Source organism: Anomaloglossus baeobatrachus, chromosome 2, assembly GCF_048569485.1.
Source record: "Anomaloglossus baeobatrachus isolate aAnoBae1 chromosome 2, aAnoBae1.hap1, whole genome shotgun sequence".
Lineage (NCBI taxonomy): Eukaryota > Metazoa > Chordata > Amphibia > Anura > Aromobatidae > Anomaloglossus > Anomaloglossus baeobatrachus.
Genome location: NC_134354.1, coordinates 326,994,309 through 327,007,233, shown reverse-complemented (window position 1 = coordinate 327,007,233; position 12,925 = coordinate 326,994,309). Strand labels below are relative to the sequence as shown.

General features: G+C 43.8%; 1 protein-coding gene across 4 annotated transcripts in view; it reads left to right on the top strand.

Moving 5' to 3' along the window:
* RPS6KA1 (ribosomal protein S6 kinase A1) overlaps window positions 1-12,925 on the top strand; it is a 652,732-nt gene that overhangs the window by 489,913 nt on the left and 149,894 nt on the right. For all 4 annotated transcript variants that reach the window (XM_075335914.1, XM_075335912.1, XM_075335913.1 and 1 more), the window contains 2 exons: window positions 6,576-6,718; window positions 7,682-7,752. In XM_075335914.1, the coding sequence (XP_075192029.1) occupies window positions 6,576-6,718; window positions 7,682-7,752 (214 nt within the window). The remainder of the gene's footprint in view (window positions 1-6,575; window positions 6,719-7,681; window positions 7,753-12,925) is intronic.

The following is a 12,925-nucleotide window of genomic DNA, read 5'->3' as shown; positions in this document are numbered from 1 at the left end:
CCGGACCAGGCCCCGCTGCATTCCCGTCACCTTGCACCTCCATTTTCCCGTCCCCCCTTGCTTTTTCCAGTCTCACGGGGACTGGAGCACTTCAGGAGCTTCCGGGTCAGGTCACTGCCACCTTCTGACTGCGCTTGCCGGAGTCATGGGCGGGATCCCCTTTCGTGCCCTTTTCACCATTGCTGTGGCGCAGTCAGTTTTTTACACAAAAATGGCAACAGTTGCACAAATCACAAAAACAGTCCATAAGGCGCAAGTCACCTGGTGTTAACAGGTTTAGTCCAATCCATTTTGTGATACCAGAAAGCTGACTAGCCCCAGGGCTATAGGGTACTCTGTCCCGGGCGGTGTATTGCTGGGATATGTCACTGGGGGGCCGTTGCTCGGTTCCGTGACCCTAGGGGTCGCTTGAAAGGGGTTATGTACAAGGGAATAATAATAAAGTTTTTGTCGTGACGCTGGTTGCGGCTAGGCAGATGGAGTTTCCACTGCACAGTCTCTCATAGCTGGGGCTAATGATTATGGCAGCCTGGATGTTGGGCCCTCCGCAAGTAGGGCCGGGCCCCAGGGGGTAGGTGATGGAGTTAGGCGCGGAAAGAAGGTAGGCCACACAAGGGATTGCAGTGTAACTGGTTTCTTTACTGACAGCGTTGTTAAGGCTGGTAACCCGAAGAAGGCTAGTCCTCACCAATGGTCCCCTTAGTCCCAGTGCCGGTTTGGTGACCTAGTGGCTTCTTTCCCCTGCACCTGTCCCTGGTTGGTGGTTCCCCGTGACTTGGAGCGTCTGGGGGTCCCCTCCTGGTAGTCTTTCAGTCTTTAGTCCGTACGGCGGGCAGTTTGAACCCTGTAGTGTCGATGTTCTGTTCCGGTCCCTGGTTCTCCCATCACTGCTGGTGCCCCCGGACTTTACAGTCAGTGAGGTCCTGGATGGTCCCCTCACTGTGCAGATTTTATCAGATCTGCCTGGAGCGTTTGCCTGACCTAGGGCTCTGTAACCCGTCGGTGCTATGGTTCCGAGAGTACTCCACCATACTCCTTCGGCAACCACACGCCTGCACCTGACAGGTCACTGTGACACACTCCCGTCAGTACGGTTACGTCAGTCTCCTTTCACTTCTTCTTACTGACTGTCTGACCCCCTCCCCCCCTGGTTGTCGTCTAGTGGACTGGATCGGCTCCACCCCTAGGTGGCCATCCATTGGGTCCAACCCTCGTCTGCCACCAGTCCTTGGGAAGGGAAAAACAGGGATTATACATGTGTTTTGCTGTTACCGGCACTGGTCTTCTGGGTCCCTAGGGGTAGGCCCTGCATCTTTGACAGGATGCAGTACCTTGTAGCTCCTGATGGCTTCAGGGGCGCTACAGTACTTACAGTTGAGTGGATACTGTTATGAATGGTTGTGAGTGTATTTAGCACATCAGGGTTGACATCATCTGAAAGAAACAGGACATCCACAGTGTCATTTGCTGATGGATTGAGGTCAATAGGAAGCTTAACCTTTCGTCTATACATTACCTCAAATGGAGTGCAATTGGTTGAGGCATGCACAGATATGTGATAGGCAAACAAAACACCATTGATGAACTGGTCCTAGTTGGTTCCTTGGTCATTGACAAGCTTGCTAAGAGATTGAGTGTTTGATTGTCATGTTTCCGCTGGCCATTTGTTTGTAGGTGGTAGGCAGATGAAATGCGGTGATCTGTTTGAAAATGATCCATCAGCTTGTCGATGATCGAGCACACAAACTCTTTCCTGGTTGCTAATCAAAATGTCTCTACAGCCTAAGCAGCAAATAATGGTGCTACTGACATGGCACTCTTGTCTGGAACAGCTGTTGCTTTAGTCCACTTGGAGAAATGATCAGTGGCAGCAATTATATATTTGTTGACGTATGATGTTTCTTGAAGAGGACCGATCATATCAATCCCAACTAAGCTCCATACTTTTCCAGGCACTGGTATACTGTTGAGTGGTGGAGCTTCTTTGCTGATTTTGGGACTTGTGACAAAACATTTTTGACAGGCGTTGACATGTTGGTGAATATTGTTCTTCATTACCTTCCAGTAATAACTATCAGAAATTTTGGAAATGTTTTATCTCTATCAAAATGGCCACCAGAAATTGGGTTGTTGTGACAGGCCTTCAGGATATTTGTTAGTCGGCTTTTACTGAGAACCTCCTTTTTTCCATAGTAAATAATCCCTTTCTCTGCTCGATATGGCTTAGATGTTTGTCTAAACTGGGACTTGGCATTTGTACTTTTCTCTGGAGGTAGAGCATAGATCCACTTTTGTTGTGTTGCAGTGTAGAATCTCAAAAGCTGATCATAAAGTTGGTTTTTCCATTGTTGTCAAAATTGGAAAACTGATTTTTTTGTTGGAAGTGTTCCAAGTTCACTTTATATACCTTATCAGTATAGAATAGGAACTCACACTGGAGAACTTAAAGTGCATATGATAGAGAGCAGGGAGAAACATACATAACAAGTTCCAACACATAACATTAACTATGCATGATGGAACTGCACCATCTACTGTCAGTTCAATGTAATGCCTCCAACACATGCTGTAAGTCTAGTCCACCCGTTCACATGCACAAGATTTGTTGCTGATTTTTTACAGGGAAAAAATCAGCAGCCAATCTGCATCAAACTCCACATCCCAATGATGTAGATTTTTGTGCAGAATCGCAGTAGATTTTTCAGTGTCACGTGGAAGAGGGAAATCTGCCACAGACCACATCAAAATCTGACAAAAGCCGCATTAAATGGTATATGGTTTGTGTATGTGCATCTATATATTCTGTAGCACTACAGCGGCAGAAACACACTAATATTCTGTCCTAGAGTAGTATAGACCATGGGTATATTATAACCTAGGCCAAACTGCCTGGGGACCCGTGCGCTGCCTCTGCCCCCCCTGTGTGCTGGCAGGGGCCCCCGTGCGCTGACTGGGGCACTGATCTACAGCAGCTGGGATATAGGGGACAGCAGCTGGGGTATAATCTAGCCTAGGCTAATTTATACCCTGGGGTATAGTTTGGGCTAGGTCAGTGAGCAGTTATTCCTCCATTTTGCCGGCATTGAGGAGATTCTGGTCATAAAGCCTAAGCCACACGGCGAGAAAATCTGTGCGAGTGGAGTGCGATAAAATATCGCATTCCACTCGGACCAATTCTAGCCTGTGTGTCAGTACACATGAGCGATAATTTTCTCAGCCCTAATCGGACCGAGAAAACAATCGCAGCATGCTGCGACTGTAATGCGAGACTCTTTCTCTCGCACCCATTCAAGTGTATGGGGTGAGAGAAAAATCGCACTGGACTCGCGGTACACTGGTGTACCGCGCGTGCAGAGCGAGAATCACAATAGCCGGCTACGGAGGAGAGAAGGAGAGAAATCCCTCCCCTTTGCAGCGCTGGCCCGCCCCTCCTCAGAGCCGGCCCGCCCTTCCTCTGAGCCGGCCCGCCCCCCGCAGCTGAGGTCCGTTCGCATAGTCGGACCTCAGTTGCAGGGACACTCGCATGACACTCGGCTTTGCTGTACTGCCAGTGTGAGCCGAGTGTCATACGAAGATCGCACTAGTGCCCCGTGTGGCCCCGGCCTAAAATAATACTGTAGACCAGCAAGAGCAGATCAATGAGCTTCTCTACGCCTCCATAGCCAGGCCACGCTCCTTAGATCAGTACTATGTATGACATATAGTCAAGGGGAATGTGTGTATATATATATATATATATATATATATATATATATATATATATATAGTAAGTAATTCATAAATGTATTCCCAATGTGCAAATAATTTTATTAATAGTAACAAAAGTGCTAATCCCAATAGGTTTCATTCATAGAGGTGATCTCAATAGACCTTATACATATAACAAAACTCCCCATCCGCTCCTTTATACCAAGAGCAGAAGGGAGAGAACACATCAGGTCTATGTGACCATATATCACACAGGTTACGGTTTGATATAAACAAATATATGCACAGAACTCAAATATAGCCGATGCTCAACAGTACTTAATGAAGTGAACAATCGTCCTTCACAGACGCATATTCCACTACAGTGGACAGATGAAGAGTGCTGTTGGCAAAGCTTTAATAGTCCTCTGTATGTTATAAAAAAAAAAATCCAGCATCTATGTCCGTATAAAATAAAACTTCGTCTATATTGCAAAATTTCTTTAAAATTCCATAAGATCAATGCTCAAGAAAGACGCGTTTCGAACGCAGGAGCATTCTTAATCATCAGATAATTAAGAACGTTCCTGCGTTCGAAACGTGTCTACCTCCTTGCACCGTCTACCTCATATCTCCATGTGGTGAGCTGGAATCTCCCTTTTTCCTCTGTATGTTGTATACACCGTAAATTATAGATGGTGAGCATGGTGATTTTGCCTCAACGCGTTTCCCAACATACAGTGGTTCTTCGGGAGGCCTGAACAAAAGATGATTAGAAGATAGTCCACATCAGAGTGTATCAATCCTGGATAATACCGCATTGGCACAGTCAATGCTGTAAAGATTCCACCTTCAGCAGTCAGGGAGGCACCACTGTCTCTCCACCGACCTAAGTACTGTATACCCCCAGAAGTATCTGTCTCCCCACTCCAGCGCACTATACCCCCCAGAGATGTATGTCCCCCCCCACCCCAGTGCGGTATACCACTCCAGAACTGTATACCTCTCAGAGCTGTATCTCCCCCCCCACCCCAGTGCTGTATACCATTTCAGAGCTGTATGCCCCCCTCTGGAGCTGTATGTGCCCCCATTGCTGTATGTCTCCAGCCTCTCCTGTGATGTATATAGCAATGACAGTGTGCACTGTCTACAGCCATATCTAATAGCTATGGCCACCAATGAGCACCGCACAGCCACATGCCCAGGAGGAGATGGATGGGAGACAATCTGGGGAGGTGAGTGATGCTGCTGCTGGCTTCCCCATATTAATACCTCTGATGTGTCTGTGTGTGCAGGTATGATGTGTATCTATGTATGTCAGTGTGTATGACTGTGTATAGATTTGTCTATTTAGATATATTCTTGTGAATTTGTCTTTAAATGCAGTGCCTTGCGAAAGTATTAGGCTCCGTTGAATTTTTCAACCTTTTCCCACATTTCAAGCTTCAAACATAAAGATAAAAATTTTAATGTTATGTTGAAGAATCAACAAGAAGTGGGACACAATTGTGAAGTTGAACGAAAATTATTGCTTATTTTAAACTTTTTTTAAAAAAAATAAATAACTGAAAAGTTATTTTGTCAGGATTCAGCTCTGCTTCTGGTTCCAGTAGCCATCAAATGGCCACTCCACTCATACGTTATTTTCATACTTGCATGTGACAACTTCCTTTTCTTCCTATGTTTGTTTATCTTTGAACATTGAGAGAATTAAATTATTAAGCACTGCTCGTCATCACGTGACTGTGAGTGTGCAAATTACATATGAATAATTGGTCACATGGGGGGCGCCAAACTGAAGTCTGGCCTCGGGTGCCAGAAAGCCTAGATACACCCTCTGCACATGAAGAGCAACAAATATGGGGGCCCCAAAGTTTCTTGACTTTCAATTTTGCACTGAAAATACTGGAAATACATTTTCTTCATCAATAGCATTATGCTTGTTCTCTGTGATTTTTAAACTCACTTTGCCACAAATATAGCATAAGTTCTTGAGGTGGTTTACACAACTAAGCAACATGTGTCACAGAATCTCCTGTGGCACAAAACCAACAGAATTAAAATTAAATTAATATAATAGTTTAAAGAAAAAGAAAACTTTGCAATAAAAGTACAACTAATATTCTCAAAGAACAGTGCGTTTTGGTATGTAACTCATGAAACCCCAAAGCGTGCAAATCCCTAAGTCACCCTTGGAAAAAACAGGGCTCTGTTTGTTTTGTTTTTTTTGTTTTTTACACCAAAGTATGAAAACAAACAAACTTCATAAAGACAGTGCAATGTTATAACAAAAAAGAAAAGATATAGCCAGCTTACCTGTGCATTATGGAGATTGAGCACAGAAACAACGCCCTGATCAGTGTGACAAATTGTACAAAAAATCCAGCTCCAAGGTGAAGATGAATGAATGTATCGTTATAAGAATTATTTAAAATTCAAGTTCAGAATCCATGATTAAAAATATTTAGTTTCCTAAAGCACAATGGTTAAATCACTGAAGAGGAGATCACTGGTAAAAGACTGCACATTTAACATGCTGTCCTGTGTCCTTTTTCCAAGCTGTGCTTCAGGAAACATATTTTTAATCATGAATTCTGAACTTGGATTTTAAAAAAAATTAATCCATCTTTATTAGAATTATCTTCAATTTGAAACTGGATTTTTTAGTTCAAAGTTATAACAATCTTGACAACTAAAAAGCAATTTGTGTAAAGGGACAATGTAGGCTAAATTTATTGGAAAAAACAAAATTATGGAATATTGGTGCCCAATAGGAAAATGCTGAGTGCGGATTCGGAAGCGGCACACAAGTGCTTTAAGGATAACTAACAGTACTCATTAAATAAAATCTTTTTTGATCATTATAGGTTACCTTTTTGTTTCCTTAGATTTTGGACTCAGCAAAGAATCAATAGATCATGAAAAGAAGGCATACTCATTCTGTGGGACAGTGGAATACATGGCTCCTGAGGTGGTGAATCGTCAGGGCCATTCTCACAGTGCAGATTGGTGGTCCTATGGAGTTCTTATGGTAAAATTCTTTCATTTGAGGTAGAAGGAGCTAGCAACAACTGAGCAGCTTTAGGGTACGTGCACATGATCACGACCTGCTGCGTCCAGGACGTGGCGGGTCCTGACCTGCGGGGCCACAAGCCTCCTCCGCAGGAGACTGCAGTTACTTGTACCCACGTTCCGGGCTTGGGCAGTTGCGATGTCTTTCTTCTGTTCTCCCTGCAGAGAACACTTGTGACTTAGCAGCAAAGAATTTACATACTTGCGGCTGAAAGCCACACCGCAAGTCAATTTACACAGCGAGCAGTACATGCACAGTGGGCATGGATTTCTAGAAATCCCATCCACTGTGCTTGTAATGTAGAGTGCAGCGTTTTGGACGCACTTGAAACATGCTGCGTCCAAAATGGTGTGAACCCTGATCGAGGTCATGCAGCCTTAAATTGTGTAACTATGCAGTTGTAAATTCCCATCATTTAAGTTCCAACTAATCTATAAGCACAAACAGGATATAGCAGTACTCTGTAAGTGCTAAGACACATGCAAACATAGAATATGATATTTAAACTGCATTAATGCTGTATAAAATATACTTAAAAAATGAAGGTTCTTAGCGCAACAATTTGTCAATTCTTTTATACCCATCAACCGCAGCAAAGTGACCTTTCTTTGATTGGACTCTATACTAGTGTTATGCCTCTCCTGGACTAGAAGTCTACAAATGTATGGGTAGATAGGATCTGCTACTAGTAATTAGCTGATGGGGAGAGAGCACAGTCAGAATAGGAGGTGTAGTTTCAGCAGTTTGCACCTTTTCACAGTTGCTACATTTGGAGATGCAATTTTTTTGGTAATCTATATGCACGCCAAGACATTGATCTCCATAATCCTTTTACCATTAGGCTGAGATAACCAAGGTGATGGTTTCTCTTGTAACAGACAGTCTCCTCTTTCACCAGACTTTCTTTTTCTGTTTTCTCAGTTTGAGATGCTCACTGGATCCCTACCATTCCAGGGAAAAGACCGCAAGGAAACAATGACACTGATTCTTAAGTGAGTGACTTTAATTAAGTTATACCGTATTTTTCGGATTATAAGATGCACTTTTCCTTCAAGAGAAGGAGAAGCTTATCAGATCGATATATATTTTGTGGGAAATGCTTCAGTAAAACTTGTATTTTATTAATTGAAATCCCTGGTGTTCATACATATGAGCTAAGTGGGTGGGCCTACTCGGTGATTTACAATCTTCCCTGTATGACTGCATGGGAGATTGCTGTGACTCACTGAGTTGACCACCCATTGAACTTGTATGCATAGAAATACTAGTGATTTCAATGAATAAAATACAAGTTATATGGAATCTTTTCCAACAAACCTACAGTATATAAAAAAAAAGTACAGCCTTCATATTTTTGTAAATATTTTATGTATTTTATGGGACAACGCTGAAGATGACATTGTAATACAATGTAAAGACACTGAAGATATGACACTTTGATACCCTGTAAAGTAGTCATTATATAGTTTGTAGAACAGTGTGAGTTTTGTGTCCTCTACATAACTCAACGCAATTAACGTTTAAACCGCTAGCAACAAAAGTGAGTACACCCCTAATTGACAATGGCCAAATTGTGCCCAATTAGCAATTTTCCCTCTCTGGTGTCATGTGACTCAGTAGTTTTCAAAGGTCTCAGGTGTGAATGGGGAGGAGGTGTGTTGAATTTTATATCACTCACACGCTCTCATACTGGTCACTAGACGGTCACCATGAGACCTCATGGCAAAGAATTCTCTGAGGATCTAAAAAAAAAAAAAAGAAATTTTGCTCTACATAAAGACTGCCCAGGATATAAAAGATTGCCAATGCCCTGACACTGAGCTGCTGCATGGTGGCCAAGACCACACAGTGAGTTTAACAAGACAGGTTCCACTCAGAGCAGGCCTCACCATGGTCAACCAAAGAAGTTGAGTGCATGTGCTTAGCATCAAATCCAGAGGTTGTATTTTCAAAGTAGATGTAGAAGTGCCACCAGCATTGCTGCAGAGGTTAAAGGGGTGGAGGGTCAGCCTGTCAGTGGTCACACCATACGCCATCCACTGAATTAAATTGATCTCCGTGGTGGTCTTCCCAGAATAAGGTCTATTCTATAGCTGATGTACAAGAAAGCCTGCAAATCGTTTGCTAAAACTGGCAGACTAAGGGATATGGTTTACTGGAACCATGTCCTGTGGCCTGATGAAAAAAAGAAAAATGCCATGATCCAGGCCGGCTTTTGCCTGCTGCTGGTTACACGCAGCTCTGGCCTGGTCATGTCATGGGTTAACTTCCCTTGCCTCGTTCTGGATCCCAGGACGCTATATATTGCCTCTCTACCTATGGCTCAGTGCCAGTGATATTTCTGCCTTGCAGCTTGTATACTGGTTCTGTTCAGTGTTCCTGATCTGTTCTGCCTCCCTGCTACTGTGTCCTGACTTGTACCCTCCCCCATTTGTCTGTCTGTCCCAGCCCCTGACTTCCCTCTCCTGTCTGTTTTGTTTCCCTCTGCATACCTGATATCCCGGCTTCTGACTCGGTTCTGCTTTCTGCTTTCTGACTTTGATATTGATCCTCCCTTTGCAGTGACTCAACTTTCCTGGCTAGACCCTGACTGTTTGACTACTCTTTTGCCCCCTGGTGATTCGCCTGTTAACATTGCTGAAGTTACTCTGCTTTGTCTCTCCTTCACTACTCTGCTGCCACCTAGTGGGGATTACGCTGTACTGCGTCTGACTAGCCTTTGTACAGCGTCACAATAAACTTATTTGGTTCAGATAGTGTCAAACGTGTGTGGCATCAACCAGGTGAGGAGTACAAAGACAAGTATGTCTTGCCAACAATCAAGCATAGTGGTGGGAGTGTCATGGTTTGGCGCTGCCGGCTGTGGGGAGTTACAGATCATTGAGGGAACCATGAATGCCAACATGTACTGTAAATTACTCAAGCAGAGCATGATATCCTCTCTTCAGATACTGGGCCGCGGGGCAGTATTCCAAGATTGTGACCCCAAACACACCACCAAGACGACCACTGTGTTGTTAAAGGAACTGACTGTAAAGATGCTGGCAATCTAGTAGTAGAAAAAGACATGGCCGCATATCCAAAAATCATAAGTTGATCTAAAGTCGCTAGGCAAAATTTAAATACCTAAACATGAGGTTCTTGGTTTAACATTCTGATAAGACTGTATTAAGCCCACTGCCGCGTCACAGCAAACTTGAGTGGGTCCCTATTCTATGCCTCAAAGGTGCGGTGCCGTGCACCAACCACTGCCGTAACAACAATGCACCAGCAGGGCAGGTGACCTGGTGCCTCACAGCACCCGTACTGCAAGGCTGAGTCCCCAAGACTCTAGGCCACACCCCCCACAAACACAAAAGTACGGGAACTATGGCCACCACACAGTACAAACACCTTGTGAAAGAAGCTGAATAACTCACCTTCCACTAGCTCCCAGTATGTGAACTGAGAGCAAAGAAAAGGCAGGACCTCTTCTTGCAGTCTCCTGCTAATTAAAAACACCTGTGCCAAATGGGAGGAGTGTTGGTCCAATAAAAACAAAAAAATCAGGGGATACACCATGCATTGCAACATAGTAGTAGAAAAAGACAAGGCCGCACATCCAAAAAACATAAGTTGATCTAAAGCCGCTAGGCAAAATTTAAATACCTGAACATGAAATTCTTGGTTTAACATTCTGATCAGACTGATCAGTGAAGTCCACTGCCACGTCACGGTAAACTTCTGAGTGGGTCCCTAATCTATGCCTTAAAGATGCAGCGCCGTGCAGCAACCACTTCTGCAGTCACAATGCACCAGCAGAGCAGGTGACCTGGTGCCTCACTGCGCCCATACTGCAAGGCTAAATCTGGACTTGCCAAGCTGTTGGCTTCAGGTCACCAGAGGTCATACTGTGGGAATCCAGGTGTCACCTTCGGTGAACTGAGTGACATCACTGCTGCCAGCTGGGTCCCCCTTGTCAATGTTTCCTGGAGCCTGGAGAGATCGGACATGTTTTCGGTCTCTGCAGGCTCTGATGTAGCAGAGCCAGGACCGTTGTGGGACGTTGTGTGGATTATCGCGGAACTTCAAGGGTCTTTTTGGAATTAATAGAGGGGGGAAAAGGGTGCTGTATTTTATTTCAAATAAAGGATTTTTCTCTTTGTGTTTATTTTTTACTTACAAGATTAGTGATGGGCGGGTCTCATAGACCCTATTCATCACTAATTCTGGGCTTGATGACAGTTGTACACTGTCATTTTCCCCTATTACCCTGATTGCCACCGCACTAGGGCACTGGAAGAGCCAGGTAAAGCGCTGGGATGGTCGCATCTAATGAATGTGACAATTCTGGGATGGCTGTACGCTGCTTTTCTTAGCCTGGGGGGCTCCCAATAACCATAGAACTCCCCAGGCTGACAATACCAGCCTCAGCTGTCGGGCTCTGTCATGGCTGGGTGTAAAAAGTGGGGAAGAACGCACACCACTTTTTAAAAATTATTTAATAATTAACAGGAACAGTTTTTTTTTATTTTCATACACAGCCAAGATAAGTGCATGGCTGGGGGGCTGCAGCCTGTAGCCGTGTACTTTATATGTGTTAAGTATCATTCGACGGGGGGACCCTATGAAAAGTATTATATTTTACTGTACAATATAGACCCTCACACAGTGTCTGTAATTGGAAGCATCAGACAGGCTGTCACTCAGTGTGGGGCCGCGCTTGACTGCTACCATTCACAGACACCAGTAGGCGGGGAAAGCAGTGCATATGCAATGAAGGTAAATTATCAGCCGCAGAAGTGAATGCACCGCGGGAGCAGTGTACAGCCAACATGAGGCCTCGGTAAGTACAGCGCGCTTGCTTCAATCCCCCTATCCCTTCTACGAATGTTTTTAATTGACGGATTCTGGTACCCATAGACTTTTATATGGGAACCGGAATCCGGCCCAGAACCGGATTTTAAAAGCCAGATAACACGGACCTGCCTGTCCCAGTTATCTGCGAAGTCTGCTTATCACTACTCAAGACCTAAATTCTCTTGAGCATCTGTGGGACATCTGCAAATGGAAGGTGGAGGAGCGCAAGGTCTCTTAACATCCACCAGCTCTGTGATGTTGTCATGTAGGAATGACATAGGATTCCAGTGGCTCCTGGGAAGCTTTAGTGAACTCCATGCCCAAGAGAGTCAAAGGAAATTTGTCACCAGGTTTTGCCACCTAATCTAAGAGCAGAATACTTGGGGGCAGAGATCCTGACTCCAGCGATGTACCACATACTGGGCTGCTTAGTGTAGTTTTGATAAAATCAGTGATTAATAAGCAGGAGATTTTCATTAGAGGACTAGTTAGCCTGCTGCCAGGTAATGAAGCATATTCATGATCTCTGTATAACCCTGTCCCACAACTGATTGGCAGCTTTCTGCCCATGGATAGTGTACACAGAAAGCTGCCAATTAGTAGAGTGGGTGGCTCCACATTCAAATAACTGCTTCATTTGCAGCAGAATAAGGTGTGATTTTATCAAAATGGCAGCAAACAGCCCAGTAAATGATACATCACAGGAATCTGGGTGTCTGCCCTTACATTATGCTGCTCTCTAATGGAGTAGTGAAAACCTGCTGAAAGATTCCCTTTAAGGCAGTATTTGAAAATAATGGTGGCCACATAAAATATTGACACTTTAGGCACAGCACAATTTGGCCATTTTCACTTACTCACTATTGTTGCCAGCGGTTTTTACATGAATAGCTGTGTCTTGAGTTAGAGGACACACCAAATTTACACTGTTATACAAGCTGTACAATGACTGCATATCCTCAGTGTTGTCACAGGAAAAGATATAAAAATATTTATAAAAATGTGAGGGGTGTTTGTGATATATACTGTATATATCATTTTTCTCAGCTTCTCCTTCGCTATATCCTTCTCTATTCCACAGATCAGACTGTTAGTAAAGCATGATATGTTTCCTTTAACAATCATATTAATGTGTATTACTGGTGCTTTGGCTGTCCAGTTGTGGTGATTGTTCTCACATGTGAATGGTGAAATGTAAGAAAAAAAACGCACACAATATTAATTTTAACATATCGCAATTCATGTGGACTTTAGAGTGAACTACAATAAATGTTTTGTTATAAATGGAATGAACCATATACAATAGGACCAATTGAGTTCAATATA